The sequence below is a fragment of the Curcuma longa genome, chromosome 11 (assembly GCF_044706935.1).
Source record: "Curcuma longa cultivar G26 ecotype Majalengka, Jawa Barat chromosome 11, ITB_CL_G26_1.1, whole genome shotgun sequence".
Lineage (NCBI taxonomy): Eukaryota > Viridiplantae > Streptophyta > Magnoliopsida > Zingiberales > Zingiberaceae > Curcuma > Curcuma longa.
The window spans coordinates 594,266-612,404 of NC_133871.1; the positions used below are offsets into that span (position 1 = coordinate 594,266).

Consider the following 18,139-nt stretch of genomic DNA (forward strand, 5'->3'; position numbering starts at 1 on the left):
TTGTAGCGTAAGGTATATAATTTACAAATGACTAAGTTAAAAATCAGCTTGATTGATTGATTGCAAGTATATTTAACTCTAAAGCCTGTGGTCAACAAATATAAATAGAAAGCATGTATGCATTAACAATCTAACTAATTATTTAATAAATAATTAATTACAATAATAAGTAATTCGTATTATTAATTTAATTAAATAAGAACTGAAATTGTGCCGGTACAACATGATATGATACTAATATATCATTTTAATCAGAGAGAAATTTGCAGCACGACCCAAAATTGTAAACTTAGATAAGTCAATCTATAATATATTTATTTATCCCACTATATTGGATTCAAAATAATTCCTTACATCTATTCCTCATCTATATTTTTCTTGAAAAGCATCATTTTGTATGATAATCTCCATGTTGGTTATTGTTTCGATCAATTTCTACACGTTTGAAAAATGGTTTTTTATTTTGTGACTTTGCATTGCTTGGTTTATTTTGATATAACTATGCCTAATAAAATGTTCCTTTTCTACTTTGCTGATTTAAATTGTCTCCATGCAAATGCTCATTCCACTACTACTATGTGGCAATTTTATAAAACAGTGACATTGGTCAGCCTCACCTAACTAGTTCTATCATTTTTGCTACTTTGAACTGTGAAGCAACAACACCAGCCTTACAACATATGAATATCATGAAACATAATTATGGTGGAAAACATCTCCTTTGAATTTATTTGTCTAGATGGATATGTTAAAGGATGGATGAATGGGTGGAAGGATGAGCCTATATATGTTGATCATTTCAATCCTTCATTTGGAAGGGAAAACAATTATGAAAGATAATTTGAAGGATGAAGATTCTGAGTTGTCCCTTATTTCTAGACCGTTAAAATTGGTGAACTATAGGAGAGGTGGATGAGGTAAGGTATTAAATATTGAGCCATGCCGATCAGCACGGGCTGAATTTGCTGCTACGACTCACGGCGGCCTCGCGAGGTCTCAGAGGCTGTTGCAACCCTGCGGTGGTCTTGCGGTAGCCTTTGCAAGTCGTGGTAACCTCTGCTTGGTGGATTTCAATTAACCTTAAATTGACTTTTACTTAATAAGCATCAAATATTTCATGAGATAATATCAAAATTCAAACTCAACATTCAACATGTCAAATATAACTTAATAATAAGCATTTATAACAATCAAATATTAATAAAAATATTTTTTAATTAATATATTTTATATTTACAAAGGTATCAAAACTCCAACATGGTTTGAAATTTAAAACTTTGGATGAGGGTATTTTGTAAAATACTTTTTTTATATACATGGGAGGTTTTGTAATCCTATTCCTAGTGCCCCCATCCATTTCTCTTGTGTTCTTTCCTGCTCACAAGTTTGACAGTTTGTTATTTGGTGTTCTCCAACCTCCCATTGATCTTGTATGTTCTTTCTAACTTCCTGCCCGTCGAATATGCTGCAAAAGCCCATGGTGCAGCTGGGAAGGTAGGGAACCTAAGTTTGGGAGTCATGGTTGCCATGGTCAAGACCAAGGAGGAACTGTTCAGGGATTGAGAAGGGCTTGTTAATGGAGAACAAATGGTGTCATGGATCAAATGTGTGCTTGATGGCAAAGAAAAGTATCAAAGATAAGAGATGGTGATTTGTATATTTTAATGTGATATTTGTTTTTTAGTTGGAGATAAATGTTCATATTCATTGTCAAAATTTGCTGTTGATTTACCCTTGTGATACTCTCATGGTCGTATTACATTTTCTGTTTTATTCTATTAATTTATTTGTATTTCCATGAATGAGTTAACATAAACTGTGTATGCAGATTCATGAAATATTGTCTACTGGGAAATTATCTAAATTGGAGCATTTTGAGAATGATGAGAAGGTAATGTCATGATTATAGCCCTAAGCTCAACTTTGTGTTCTGTATATGTACATGCTTGGCTAACAGTTCCTTTTAGCCTTTGATGCCCCTAGAAATTTACACAAGTTAGCACCTACTGAACTTTATTGCATTTTCTTCCAACATAGGGAGTGATGTATTACAAGTAGAAGTTCTTTTCCAGTCAAGTCATCCATGTAATGAATGGGCAAATTCAATAGAGCAAAAAATGACCTTACCTCCTTCCTATATTACTAAATATTAAAAATTTTGAATCTCCAAATTTGGACAATTAAATGTGATCAGTACCTTATATCTCCATATCATAGTGGAAATGATAGAAGTTTTAATCAGAAAGTGGAAAAAAGTAGCTTGCATATCTTTTCAATCCCCTGCAAGTTTCTTAGGTGCATAAAATACTTACATGATCCTTTTCGCCTATAACCAAGAAAGATAGTTATTAACATACCAAATTGCTTGGGTGGAAATATTGATGTATCTATCATTTTCAACTTATATACATATAGTTTACTTTTCTCTCATCTTAGATTATACACACAAAACGTCTCTTTAAGCTATTAAGAGCAAAGTGTGTAAGCATGCTGCACCTGTCTGGTTAATTTTGACATTTAAACACCATCCTTCTGTGTGATTTTGACTAACTGAGTTGCTGCATGACAAGTTGCTTATCATTAAAGCCTAAGGTCCTGCTTGCATTGACATTGATCTTTTGAGTTGAAGAATCAAATTTGAGATAGCATCTGATCATCTGCCAGTCTGTTCTGGTGTTTCTCTATGCCGTTTTTGTTATTTGCTAGCTTATTTTTGTTCATTGCATTTTCCCCCCTATTTTATGCTGAAGGTTAAAACAGTGAGTCTCTTTGGGGAAGTTTGGGGTATAGGTCCTGTGACAGCTCTTAAATTATATGAAAAGGGACATCATACACTTGATGATCTAAAACAAGATGATTCCTTGTCAACTGCCCAGAAGATAGGTCTGAAGTACTTCGATGATATCAAGAAAAGAATTCCACGGCATGAGGTGCTAAATTTATGTTTTCTGATTTTTAGACCTAATTTTTTTCTTATGATTTTTTTTTATCTAGGTTAAAGATATGGTGATGCTTTTACAAAAAGCTGGTCAGGAACTTCTGCCTGGGGTGAGCATATTTGATACTTAACATTTAGTGTGTATTGAATCTGTGTGGATATGTGTATTTGTATCTCTACAGGAATGAACTTTTGTCTGAAAATAAATATTGCCTAATTTAGAATCCTCTTTATTGGATCATGGAGCATGTAAAATGTCTAAAGTTGTGTCGGCCATTTTGTGTGTTCATGTGAAATCTTGTCATTCATAATATGGGGAAAATAACATTAAACGTACAGATATGATATACACTTCAGTGCTTAGAACCAACCACTCCATAAATTCCTCCAATGGTATTTATGTCAGTGAAAGCGAGATGAATAATGAATAAAACTGTTGTTGTTATTGACTATTAGGATGAAATTGGCAGGAGAATGAATAGAACGTAAAGATGGACAAGCAGGAGACAATGGAATAAAGGGTGGAGAGATGAGGTTCTTCACCATCACTTAAAATCAAACTTGTCTTATGTTCATACTCCCTAAGGATGGACAAGCTGTTGATAAAGCTTTATTTCCATGTATGGTTATATAAACTGCTGAAATTTCTTAATGCTCTTTTGAAAAAAATCTGCCTCAAGAAACATGGTTCATCTACAACCAATGATTTGGTTATCAAATTTTGTTATCGTGGTGCTACTGCTATATTTTCATCTAAACTTTAGTTATGATTTCTATCTTTGGAAGTTCAAATTTCTCTGTAGGCTGATTTTGGAAAATTATTTAGAAATTGCAACTAAGAAATTAAAACTTAAATCATCTATTGTATCAACGGAAGGACAAATAATATAAATTGCAACCATGGAATTAAAGCTTGATATGGAAGAAATCCTAGCATTAACATCAGAAATATTGGAAAATTATTTAAAAATTGCAACTAAGAAATTAAAACTTAAATCATCTATTGTATCAACAGAAGGACAAATAACAAAAATTGCAACCAAGGAATTCAAACTTGATATGGAAGAAATCCTAGCATTAACATCAGAAATATAGGAAAATTATTTAAAAATTGCAACTAAGAAATTAAAATTTGAATAATATATTGTATCAACAAAAGTAGAAACAATCAAAATTGCAACCAAAGAAGTAAACTTGATATGGAAGAAATCCTAGCATTAATGTCAGAAAATTTGGAAAATTATTTTGAAAATTATTTTGATACTAAGTAGTCTATCTTGTTGAAATACATACTCTGAGAGGAGCTTCAAGTACCAAAACTACCAAATAATAACATTTATGAGAAGATCGCAAATACTGAGGTGGATTATACAGAAATACCTTTCTCTGAAACTATAAAGAAAATAGAAAATTGTATTAATTCAAAATTTCTCCAATATATGAGATTATATCACCTTTTTATAGAGAAGATCGCCAATAATATCTCCAATATTATCTTGTTGAAATACATACTCTGAGAGAGGAGCTTCAAGTACCAATACTACCAAATAATAACATTTATGAGAAGATTGTGAATACTGAGGTGGATTATACAGAAATACCTTGCTCTGAAACTATGAAGAAAATAGAAAATTGTATTAATTCAAAATTTCTCCAATATATGAGATTATATCGCCCTTTTATAGATTGATAACACAACTTATTCTTCCTTTTCAAACTAAAACTAATCATCCCAATAAAAAAATTTCTAAAAACTAAGTAATCTTTTATGGAAACTTGATATGATAAAGTTATCATATCTCATAATATATCAAATATTTTCAACCAATTTTTTAGGAATATACATGGTCATGTTTCCCATGATAAACAACCAAAAGAGTATTGTTAAATTATGTTATGGAGTTAGTGAGTGTGCCTTTTTCCTTGTTACTTCAGTGATGGTTTCCCGCCTTTTTTTTTAATTTTATAAAATACAAAAATCTGATGAAGATGTTGAATTGCTAGACAAATTATGACACTCCAATTTGAGAAGTTGTGACATAATGAGGAGAGACTAGACTTGGATTTATTCTTTCTCAACTTTGCCTAAGCATTCTAGATGAATGTTGGACTTATCAAGTTAATTGTTCTCTTATGTGCATAGGGTGTTGTAGTTAATATGAGAGCTGATCAAGTCCTAGGTTTGGTAGGGTCATCAATTGGAAATGATTGTCTAGTGGTGGCACTAAATCACAGTCTTAGGTTATCTTCACTCGTCAATTTTAGGTAATATTCATTCCTAAGTGAAGCATTTTGATTTTGCAGGTGATTATTGTTTGTGGAGGATCATATAGACGTGGGAAAGCATCTTGTGGCGACTTGGACATTGTAATTACGCATCCTGATGGTGAAAGGTACTATATTGAATACCAATAAAGTTTATTCTGTATAACTTGACTGAAATCTGTATCCTTCCTAAGTTAGACCAAATATGATGCAAAAATTGGACCATAACTGGTGCACGAGTACTAGTAGAGACCAATATTCTTTTTTATTTTTTCAAACAGCATTGTCTTTCCTATCATGTCTGATGTTTGTAGTGTCCTTGAAGATGTTGCACAATTAGATGCAATGTAAATTTTCATTTTCAAAGGACTTTATTTGTTCTGTATAATCACAATTTAGTCACCATTGAAGATGACTCCAAGTCACTAATTCATTAGTTTGATGATTTGATTTGTGCACACACATACAATCACAATTTAATCACCATTGAAGATGGCTCCAAGTCATTGGTTCATTGGTTTGATGATTTGATTTTTAGTTTAGAAATGAAACCTGAAAGCCTTCAAGCCACTAGTTTGTTGGATGAACTAGATGGATGGATTGATTGAATTGTATACCACACACACAAGTATAATCACAATTTAGTCACCATTGAAGATGGCTCCAAGTCACTGGATTATTGGTTTAATGATTTGATTTCTGGTCTAAAAATCAAACCCAAAAACTTTAGGCCACTAGTTCCTTGGATGAACCAGTGGATGGATTGGTCGAATTGCACATCACACACACGTATAATCACAATTTAGTTACCATTGAAGATGGCTCCAAGTCACTAGTTCATTGGGTCGATGATTTGATTTATAGTTGAATTCAAATACGAAGACGTTCTAGTTTGGGCCACTAGTTTATTGGATGGACTAATGGATGTATTGGTTGAATTGTATATTAAACCAAGAATTGACTCAAAGAAGCTAATTGGTTAATGACGCAGTGCAAGCTATATGATCTCGTTGATTCGACGACGGATATTGGAAATAATCTTTTAAAATCTATTGATTTCGCAGAATGGAAATATCATTTGGGTCTTGATTAAAAATCTAAATAGATGTTTAAATAATTGAAACCCTAAATATATGAAAGACGCCCTAACCCTAACTCGACAAAAGATAACAAAAAAAGACAAATGCTTTTGGGCCGTTGAAAAGGCTTTAAACGATGTTTTTTGAGCTTCGCTGTTACAGGTTCCACCCAATAACCAACTATAGATTTCTGAACGAGCTTCGATTTAATACTTGTACATCCTGTGGATCGCTTTGTTGTTCTGCATCAATTAACCAAGCTAATTGCATAACTATCACAACAGTCATAAATATATCTTAGTTTTAGAAACTAAAAAGTATCTATTAATAAATAATAGTAATAATGAAGCAATTGTTAAATGTGTACATGTAGTTGCCATCTACTAATATATTTATATAAAGAAAATCTGATAATACAATTGCTAATTTTTGCAATAATTAATGAACATGAGATTATAAATGAAAAAGAGAATGCAAAGACCTTATTGCAGCTTGTAGGGGTTGCTGACATTAGCTATTTGAGACGTTGACAAGCTGGATGTTGGCCAGAGGTAGATGAAAGTCGAAGGTAAAAATTTAAAGGGTGTGGGATGATGGTGTCAAGATTGTTAGAGAAATATGGTAGAAGGGGAAGATGGCTCCAAGTCACTAGTTCATTGTGTCAATGATTTGATTTTTAGTCGAATTCAGACCCGAAGACCTTTGGGTTTGGGCCACTAGTTTGTTGAATGACTAGTGGATGCATTTGTCAAATTGTATATCAAACCATGAATTGACTCAAAGATGCTAATTGGTTGAAGTGACCTTGATTGACCGACCTAATTGCATAACTATCACAACAATCATAAATATATCTTAGTTTTAGAAACTAAAAAGTAACTAATAAATAATAGCAATTGTTAAATGTGTACATGTAGTTGTCATCTACCAATTATATCTAGATAAAGAAAATCCAATAATACAATTGATAATTTCTACAATAATCAATGAACATGAGATTATAAATGAAAATGAAAAGTAAGAGATAATGAAAAGACCTTATTGCAGCTTGTAGGGATTGTAGGCATTAGTTATTGAGACTTAGGGTAGTTAGAGTTGGTGCTGACAAGTCTTGTTGGCTGTTAGTCAGAAGTAGATGAAAGTCGAAGGTAGACAATTGAAGATTGTGGGATGATGGTGTCAAAATTGTTGGAGAAACATGGAAGAAGGGGAAGATGGCTCCAAGTAACTAGCTCCAAGTAACTAGTTCATTTGGTCGATGATTGGATTTATAGTCGAATTCCACTAGTTTGTTGGATGAACTAGTGGATGAATTGGTCAAATTGCATATCAAACCAAGAATTGACTCAAAGAAGCTAATTAGTTGAACATACCTTGATTGACCGACCTAATTGCATAACTATCACAACAATCATAAATACATCTTTCTATTAGAAACTAAAAAGTAACTATTAATAAATAATAATAGTAAAGCAATTGTTACAATGTGTACATATAGTTGCCATCTACTAATAAATAATAATAGTAAAGCAATTATATTTGTATGAAGAAATCTGATAATACAATTGCTAATTTCTGCAATAATTAATGAACATGAGATTATAAATGATAAAGAAAAGCAAGAGAGAATGAAAAGGCCTTATGGCAACTTGTAGGGGTTGTAGGCATTAGCTATTTGAGATTTGGGGTAGTTAGAGTGGTGTTGACAAGCCCTGTTGGCTGTTGGTGGGAGGTAGGTGAAAGTCGAAGGTAAACAATTAAAGGGTGTGGGGTGATGGTGTCAAGATTGTTGGAGAAACATGCTAGGAGGGGTTGGAGGCTGATGGCTAAAGAAATATAGTGAGGTGGCCAAAGATGGACAATAAAATTAATGACCGAAGGCAGATGAGGATATGTAAATGGTGTGATTACGTTGGTGCGAGTGATAGGAAGAGATGGTGGCCAAAGGATGGGAAGATGATGAATGGTAGATGAGAAAATGACTAGAGGTAGAACTCAAAAGGGATTTGGTAGGAACTCAAAGGACTTAAGGGCAATCGATCCATTATTGAGTGGATATGGAGCTTAGTGGACTCAAGCGTATACAGTACAAATTAAGGTGTTGTGGGGAGGCTGAATTAAGGAGCTAAAGACTGAAAACTGTGACCCTTATATGGTGATTGCATGTGAATGTAAATGCAAATTGTAATGATGTGCGGTTGTCTAGGTTATGACTGAGCTAGCAAGGATTTTGGTTGTTTAAGTCTTGCAACATTGGGGTGTTCTAAAGTCATGTTGGTCAATTGGGCTCAAGTCCTTAATCTTGCAAAGGCTTATGATAGGTCATAGGCTAAGTAAGGAGTGATTACCAATGTTCCAGATAAACTCACTATTAATGGTTGGTAGTCTAATGGATGTCAACTACTCAACTAGCCAAGGTTGACAATTGATTGGATAAAAAATCTTTCTATTTAATTTGTTGAAAGGGTTTCTATCAATTGAATGTATTTTAGTTGATTGGATTTTTTTTAATCAACTAAGTCATAGTTATTGGAGTCCAACATTCGACTTTGAGCAATTCAATGGGCCGAAGGATTTTTTTTCAATTGGTTGTAGGCGACTAAATGTGCACGTTAAAGTCTTGGATACAAAAGGTTTTTAGGGCACTCAACACTCATTGAATACTTTCTAATTCTCTTAAGTTCATCATTTATAAGTGCCTAAAGGAACCCAAAAGCTTGAATCAAAGGTTGAAGACTTAAATATCTCATGCAACTAAAGCTCTTAGTAGTTTACTAATTCCCTAATCTTTCATTTTTCATCTTTTGAAAGAGGTGAGATTGAATTTGTATTGATTTTATGGTCTAGCTCATTGATAACTTGTGAAATCTCCACAGTTGGGTCAAGGTGTTTTCTTTTAAGGGTGTAAAACCTTGAGTTATAGAGGTTTATCCCGTTGCTTTATATTAGGGTGATAATAGTGGATTATTACAAGGGTGACACACTAAACATTTTAGATTGTGCAATAGGAGTGGGGCCTTCAAACAACATGAATTTTTTTTTTCATATTGCATATAATTGATATTCTCGATCATATACATGCCTACTATTCATTGTGTTTTCTATACACTTTCCCCGACCCCCTCTCCCCACACACACACACAAACCCCCTCTCTCCTTCTCTAGCCAACCATTTCACAATTCCTACATGGCGTGCAAGTAATGGTTCAGAACTTTACATTATTGCTCAACAAAGAGGTACCTAATATGGCTGTGTTAACACATAAAAGAGAATTATCCAATGACTCCGTCAAATCAAATTAGTTGTTAGAATAAATCTTTAGAATAAGTAAAAAAAATTAATTAGAATTTTGTTATTATTGTTGATTAGGTAATTGATGTGGGTCGTACCGCAAGTGCACGGTGTTAAGTAATAAAAGATTGTCGTCTACTAAGACTGTGTGTTGAGTACCAAAATACTTACGAAGTAGATTATCTAGAAGATTGAGAAAAAATATGTTATAGTAAAGAACCAAAAGATATTGAGAGAAAACGGTGAGAAACTAATTTGGAAGGCAATCCTAGGGTTTCAGTTTCACTATAATAAATGTTGACGAATGCAATGTCTTTTATCTCAACATATGATTATAAAGAGATTCATCCAAAGGTAATCAAATGTGTCTATGGGGTGGAGAAAAAAAAAATACCGATGTATTTATCCTAATCGCAACTCATAAGGTAGATTGAGGTAGACCCTTTAAGCTTTATGAAAAATTGTGAAAGCCTCGAAAGACTTAACAATTTTCGTTGTAGCGTGCTCCGGTCGCTTTCAAGGAAAACTCCTGTCACTAGAAACTCCATGAACCTCTAGATGATACCCTTACTTCGTGATAGGAACTTTCAAGTCGGTTCTAGAGGTCGGAGAATAGGGTTCGCCGATAAGTATGTCCCCTATTCTCTATTGATCTGATCGTATATTTATATGCAATGATTACAGCTAGGGTTTATCCCTCGGGTTATTCCGATGAGATTGCTATCTAAGTCGAATCCAACAATAACGATGGATGAAGAGAAACAAACTAGAATCAATCATAATTCATACGCATCATAAACAAAACAAGGATCAATGTATTTATTTTGTCGAACACAACATCGTTATTCTCTAATCCTAGAATTAGGGAGACTACTCCATGGAGATAGAATTATAAATCAAAGACATAGTTCTACAATGGAAAATACAAATTAAGTTTAGAAAGAACTCAATGATGTCTTCAAAAGAACTCTAATCGCTCCTCGGCGATGTCGCAATCTCCACTTCCTTGCAAGACAACTCTCCCAAGGAGGGTTTCTGTCACAAACCCACATATTCTTCAATGTCCTTTGGCTAGAGCCTCTTGGTTCCTTTTATAGCTTTTGAGGGTGGCTTGGTCTCCAACCAAATTCGTTATTTTAGGGAGAAAACGGCTTGGTGCGCCACGACCGTGTTGGAGAACACAGCCGGGGCGTGTGGCTCACTGGACTAAATGGTGGAGGGAGCAACGTCTGGCATAGCCGTGCCGGCTGGCACGACCAGGTTGTGTTTGGCCTTGGGCTTCGTGTTGTTGCTCCGATGTGTATTTTTGCCTCCAAGTATGGTACACGATCGTGGCATGAGCCACGAATAGGTCATGTATAGTGCTGGAATGATGCTCTCCGTCTCCAAATGCATCCAAAAGCCGAGATCTTCGTGCCTATCAATATAAAGTGAAAATGCATGGAAATGCTAGCAATAAATGTAAATATGCACATGTAATATTGGAAATAAATGCAAAATAAGATAGAAAATATGGATACGAATCATACACATTAGGAATGTAATAGGTGTATAAAAAATGTAGCCTCTTGGCAAACAAAACAATACACAAGAATTTATTCCTTTATATCTTTTCTCGTTTTATATTCTCCAATTACTCTAACAGTATCAATGAAAAATGTTAATATAATAAGGATTTTGTGGCCAAAAAGAGATCTTATAGAGTCATATGGGTATATTTGAGTGCTCCTTAGATTAAAAGGAAAGCAAAAAACTTGACATAATAGAAAAATAAGAATTCTAAGATGTGTTATTGTAAAAATAAAATTATTATAATAAAAGGACATTATTATTTGAGGGAAGTTTGGTGCACCTGATAAAATAGGAAAATTAGATTAAGATATATGGATATCAGGATTTGTCCATAGGCAAATTTAATTAATTTGACCTGGGAGTAGACACTAGATAGGACAAAGAGCACTACTTAATTAAAAGTGACTTGAAAGTTAAAGATTATGAATATTAGTAGCAATATTGTCTTATTTAGAGCAATGGTGGCCTTGAGACAACCAAAAATAGTGGAAGATGAGTGACACCCATTTTGGTTCACTGTCTGACATAGTTCAAACCTTTTATAAACTATTTTATGGATGAATGTCTTATATGTTTTTTTGCGGTGGCTTCACCATTTTTCTAACCCTTATTAGTTTATTTATCTGATTTATTACAGAAGTTTTGTTATTAGTGGATGCAAGAAAGTGACTTGAAAGTTAAAGACTATGAATATTAGTAGCAATATTGTCTTATTTAGAGCAATGGTGGCCTTGAGACAACCAAAATAGTGGAAGATGAAAATAGTGGAAGATGAGTGACACCCATTTTGGTTCACTGTGGCCTTGAGACAACATAGTTCAAACCTTTTATAAACCTTTTATAAAGTATTTTATGGATGAATGTCTTATATGTTTTTTTGCGGTGGCTTCACCATTTTTCTAACCTTTATTTGTTTATTTATCTGATTTATTTCAGAAGTTTTGTTATTAGTGGATGCAAGAATCTGATGGCACTTTAATGTCATGTACACATTGTTGTTGGTTAAGTGATACCAAATATATTTCAAATCACTTGTCTTGATTAGTTGTTTTATCTGCCATTTTAGAATTTGTATATATATTTTTTAACTAGCCTTCACCTTACATCTTTCTTGTATTTGTCATTTGTTTTGAGAATCTGTCTGACATCTCAATTCGCATATGAGCAAATTGTATTGTCTTGAACATGCCAAGTTTATCTTTTTTATTCTATCCTGTTTCCTTTTCTTTTGCTGTTAATTGTGTTCATACTTATTTTCTGTATGGACCTTTAGATGGACATGTCCAAGAATCTTGCTGCTGGCAATACAACATGATATTGTTCTTTTATGCAAGCTAGGTTCCCCACTGGCCACCTAGATTTTTTAGCAAATGCCATTGCTTTACTGAGAGCAGTAACATGGTCAGACAAAATTCCTTCCATGAAGTATACCAAAGTTGATATAATTTACTTAAAATGGGATAGTTTTTCATTATTTGTTTGTTTGTATTTAAATGGTACAGTTTATGCAGTTATCAAACCTTTTTTTATCTTCCAGCCATGAAGGATTCTTACTTAGGTATGTTCAATATTTGAAGGACATCAAATTTTTGAGAGAAGACTTGGTGTTTAGCATACATAGCACTGAGGCAAGTGATTTTCCTATTTTTATTATTCTACATCTCTATCTATTTATTTATTTATTAAGGACACTTGTTTAGTTTTACATGGAACATAAGGAGTATAGCATTAATTCAGCTACCTGACTGCTTGGTATTACATGTTTCAATGAAAAATAAATTGTTTGTAACATGGAACTTTTACCTCAGTCTGCCACTTTTAATGGTCATATATCTAAACTCTCCTCTCCACAAGATACATTCCCTGATTATTGCAGACTTGTTACAAAGTTGTCATGTTTCTTCTTTATACTGTATTTCTATATATTTCTATTCATTCACGGCAAAAAACTTAGCACTAGTCTCTCCTTGTAAGATTTCTCTTCGTAATGCAAGTTGTAACAAGGTCAAATATCTTTGAGGCCACATTCTTGAATAATAGAAAGCCAATTAACCATGCTTAGACTTATGCTATTTACTTCCAAATTCTTTGTTATTCCGTGCTATAGTTTTAAGATGGATAATTTGTAATTACGCCTAAAATTAACAAATTTAAAATCTAGCATCTAGGGATGCAATAGTTTGGCAAGGCCAAGTTGATCCAATAATGGGTCATTAACTCCCCATACCATAACAGCTGAAATTGATCAACTTCTGCTTGAGATGAAAACTATTATGTTAAACATCCCTATATAGCTTACATTCATACCTAGGTAAAGGTAGGTCAGGAAGATATGTCCTTCCAATATTGTGTTCTGGTTTTTTCTTTGATTAGACCATGGGAACTAGTATTGTATTGTTACTAGCTGTCCATTACCGATTGTTTAATCTTTCCATTTCCTTTCACTTCTTATCACTTAATCTTCCTCCAGGGCTCATACTTGCATTAGTTTATAAGAGTTGCGAACAACCAACTAATCTGGCTTTTCTTGGTGGGCATTGTAGTTGAATACTAGCAGTGGTAGTGCTCAAGAATAACCAACATATGCTATGAACATTTGTCATTGTTAAGAGTTAATAGTTTAATGTACGTGTTAGAGTTACTTTCGGATCGGCTTGGCAAAGTGTTTGTTTGTTTTATTATTACAAGTCGTGTTTGATCTTCTAATCTTTTGTGCTTGTAATTAAAACTGTAAGACGGGTTTCTCCGCCTCCGAAAAAGTTCCAGAAAAGAAATATGCTAGTGGATGGACGCCTCTTGTACATAGGTCTTGGAGTACCAACCCTGGGAAGTTGGGAACCAAGTAAATCCCCCGTGTTCTTGTGTTGTCTTGTTATTATTAATTCCACTGCAAGTTCTCCTATGATAGAAAGATCGAAACGAACGAAAATGCGAACGATCGAGATTCAACCCCTCTCTCGACCGCACCAATCACATGGTTAGAGTGTCGAGAGGCGTCATAATCCTCAAAAGTGAACAATCTTCAATTTGACTTTTTTCTGGGACAATGACTTTAATAGAAGAAAGTAAATCTCAAACATAGTTGTCCTAGTCATAGACTCTCCTTATAAATAAATTTCATCTTGTTACTACCTTCTTCATTGTATTGAATTTAGTTGTAGTATTTGTCATCGTCAAATCTTTTACTACCTTCTTCACTATATTGAGTTTACTTGTATTTGTCATTGTCAAATTGATATAGTGTGTGTGGTCATCATAAAACAATGTTGGAAGCTCTTACTCCAATAGCTCTCTAACCCTCCTTAAATTGGCACCATTATTTGTGATCACTTGCTCTATATGTTCTACACATATCTCGTGAATTATATTATCCATCAAGTGATGTATGTAAGATGCATCATGATATTCTGCAATTGCATCAACATATTCATGAAAAATGGCTCCTTCAAAAGAATTTACATTTATTCTACCTCTCTTAATGTAAAAAAAAAAGTTGATTTCATGTTTATTTATTTAACTGACCAACTTATATAAGTATTAGTGTTTTTTTTTAATTAGACAATATGTTGATTTTGAAATTCAGGCATCAAGAATCAGATAGCCATTGGAAGAGTTAAAAGGGAAAGATTACCAATGTACTATGCTTAACAAAGTTAGCAATACAATTACTCCTTATGTTTGGAAACATCCGAAGAAAGAAAGATGCTGACAAACATCTTCGTTGAGTAGAATTATGCAGTTTTAATTTAAGAGTTAAGATAGTTAAAATTGGAAAGCTTAAATTAAGAGTTCTAGATCTTGAAGCTTTAAATTTTATGGTATATTACTAAATCTATCAGACTTCTAATTTTTTTAATGAATCATTTACAAACTTGTTGAATTTGCAATAAATATATCACAACACTAAATTCTATCAAAAAAGTGTTGATTTGGTTTTTTGCCTATTTGTCAAGTCACCCACCTTTTGTACCCATGTCACCAATCAAACTTCTAGTCTGACCTCAGAGTAAACTCCTTGCTAAAGTAAAGACATTTGTGTTGAAGAACCATGTGGTATACAAATAAATCTGATATTTAGTTGTTCCAGCATTTATGTTGCCTTCTTGATTTTGTTTTTTGTTTTTGGTTTTTTTTTTTTGATTGGGGAAGGTGATGTGGCACATTACATGGATGGTTTGATAAGTAGGTATCATATCAGCTCAACATTTACAAAGATTTGACAGAATGTTAATGGCCATGGTAGATTTGTTGTAATTTTAACATGTTTGTTATACATTTGTTAATTTTAAAGTTCAAAATAAATTTTTTAAAATTGGTAAATTTGTGATGGATTTAATACTTTATGTTTTTTTTTACATTGAAGTAGTCAAACAAAAGTAGGGAATTTATGTTTATGAGGATTAGTTATTTACCAAGTAATTAGGAGATAGGTTATTTTTAAAAGAATAAATATATTTTATTGTTCTATAAGAACTCTCAAACCCATTAGGTGTTCTTCAATTGTTGTAAAATTCTTGTGAGTTTCCTTCTTTGTATGAGAGAATTTTAGTTTCTTTGTAAAATAGTTATCCCCATGTTGCACCAACCACATTAGCAATAATCCTAATAATTTTCCCCATTCAACACTGCACTTATGAACATTGTTTCTCAATATTAAATTTCAGTTCAGATATCAAATCATAGCACCAAGCAATAACTCTCAAAATTCTATGTTCCACTACTTCATACTTCCTGTTATTGGAGATTTGGATTTGTTTATCTTGATTTAACTTAAAAAAAATATAGGGAACTGATTCAGGGGTTGATACATATTTTGGTCTTTGCACATATCCTGACAGAGAATTGCGACATCGAATTGATCTGAAGGTAAAGATACAAAAATATTGTAAATAAAAAAATTACTTAAAATTGTTTCCCCATATGCCTATGCATTTTTGCCAGATGGCTATGTTTTAATTTACTTTTTGCCGGCAGGTATATCCAAGGGATCGATATGCTTTTGGATTAATTGCATGGACCGGGAATGATGTACTAAATAGGCGGTAAGCATCTCTTTATGAATTTCATATGAACAATCATTATTGAATAATATAGCTTCCTGTTCTGCACCAAAAACTACATATAGATAAAGCTCATATCAAGTCCTTGGGTATCTTCAAATCTGCAACCTTGTCCTTGTTGGCCTAAGATGAACGAGATTTGAACATTAAGACTTACATGTTTTTTCAGCGCAAAAAGTAATTCATGCAAATGTTTGTCTCCGCTCGCACTTGAAGGCTGTTCAGTTTTTGCTCGAATCAAAGAAAAGACATTAATTTGAAGTGCGGCTTACATGCAACAGCATCACATATCTCACTTGGATAAAAATCAATGGTTTCTGGTCCATCTGAAGCAAACACTTTTTGGAATAGCATCTGAAGCAAATTTTTGTTATCTAACAAAGTAAACTAAATCCCAGATGCTATACACTGCTACCTACAAAACTATTAAGTAACATCGGGGCATAGGATTGCTTCATGAGTTTATCAGCTGATGGTCATTGGCAAAATTGACATGGAAGTATTTTTACTTGTTTCGCATGAGTAAATGCCTAAATTCTTCCTTGAATAAAAAACAATTATGCCCATCTGTTTTTTTGGTTCTTTTAATCACCATCTCGTTACTAAATAAACCTGGGCCAGGTTGAGGCTGTTAGCAGAATCAAAAGGATATAGACTGGATGACACTGGACTGTACTTGGCAACTCAGGGTTCTGCTGGAAAGATAGTAAAGACAGTTCACCTCCTATAAATTGCAAAAAGGAGAAAGTAAATGCTTTAACTTTGTTTTGTCTTCCCAGGGGAGGAAATCCAACACCAGGGTAACTTGTTATACAGAAAAGGAAGTTTTTGATGTTCTTGACTTTCCTTGGCTGGAACCTCATGCGAGGAATCTGTGAATTTTCTCTTAGGGTTTTCTACATGTGCCGACTCTTTTTGGCGGGCTATATGTACTTTATTGGACATGTATCGAAGAATACCATGTAAATAGTCACCACTACTATATTTTGCCCTTTGGGGAGTCCCCTTTTGGATCTGGATTATCATGTTGTTGGACTCCATGATGCATAAAATCCTTGCTTTGTTATTGCTGCATATAAACATGCAGAAGATACTGATAAAATGTAGTCAGTTTGTAGATTAAGGTTGAAGAAACCTATGTGAACAAAGGTCATGCAATAGAGCATTCAACCAAATGAAAGCATGAGAAAAAAGAATGTGTAGGCCCTACAAATGCTTATCAATCTAACATCACGAGATTGTGTGCTCTCATATGCCTTTTCTGAGAAAATAAATGAATTGGGATTAATAGGCTGTGAAAAAAAATTGTCACCACACAAGGTTACTGAGAAAATAGCCCTCATATGCCTTCATAATTTTATTTTATTTTATTTCAAAAACTCAACCCAAAATTTAAGAGTGAGATGTGTGTTTAGAGATTGTGTAGTTTACAATACAAAACTATAAATAAATATAATTAAAAAAAGTTAAGCAGGGGAATTAAAATGACAGAAAAGAATTAAATAAAAAATAATAATGTGGTTCAAGACTTTTCCTATTTCACAGCTCTTGCACTCCTAGTGTGACACTTCTTCAAAAAACGAATATATTATTATTATTATTATTATTTTACAAAAAAACGCTCTTTACATCTTGATCTCGAGATCACTTATGGATGCAGTATCAGAAAAATGTGCAAAGAACACAGAGCATCGGCTCCTTGAGAAAGATAATCTAAAGAATAATTCCCTCAATTTTATGACCAAATAAATTTCACAATTGTTCCTTGAGAAAGATATATTCCTCAATTTTATGGCCAACCTTGGAGGGTCAATACCTCTAGATCAATCTAATATTCACAGTTTTCTCTCTTATAATTATATAAAATATAAGTGTGAAAAAAGAAACAAAAAAACTCGATTTCATTTGTATGCAAGAAAATATGCACGAGAGT

General features: G+C 33.3%; 1 protein-coding gene across 1 annotated transcript in view; it reads left to right on the forward strand.

The window, feature by feature from the left end:
• The window catches only part of LOC141840688 (DNA polymerase lambda), a 56,146-nt gene extending 38,801 nt beyond the window's left edge, over positions 1-17,345 (forward strand). Inside the window, exons 6-14 of the mRNA XM_074728738.1 lie at positions 1,829-1,891; positions 2,751-2,930; positions 2,995-3,048; positions 5,243-5,331; positions 12,684-12,774; positions 15,932-16,012; positions 16,121-16,188; positions 16,828-16,912; positions 16,986-17,345. Of these exons, the coding sequence (XP_074584839.1) occupies positions 1,829-1,891; positions 2,751-2,930; positions 2,995-3,048; positions 5,243-5,331; positions 12,684-12,774; positions 15,932-16,012; positions 16,121-16,188; positions 16,828-16,912; positions 16,986-17,084 (810 nt within the window). The 3' untranslated portion in view covers positions 17,085-17,345. The remainder of the gene's footprint in view (positions 1-1,828; positions 1,892-2,750; positions 2,931-2,994; positions 3,049-5,242; positions 5,332-12,683; positions 12,775-15,931; positions 16,013-16,120; positions 16,189-16,827; positions 16,913-16,985) is intronic.
• The last annotated feature ends 794 nt before the right edge of the window (positions 17,346-18,139 follow it).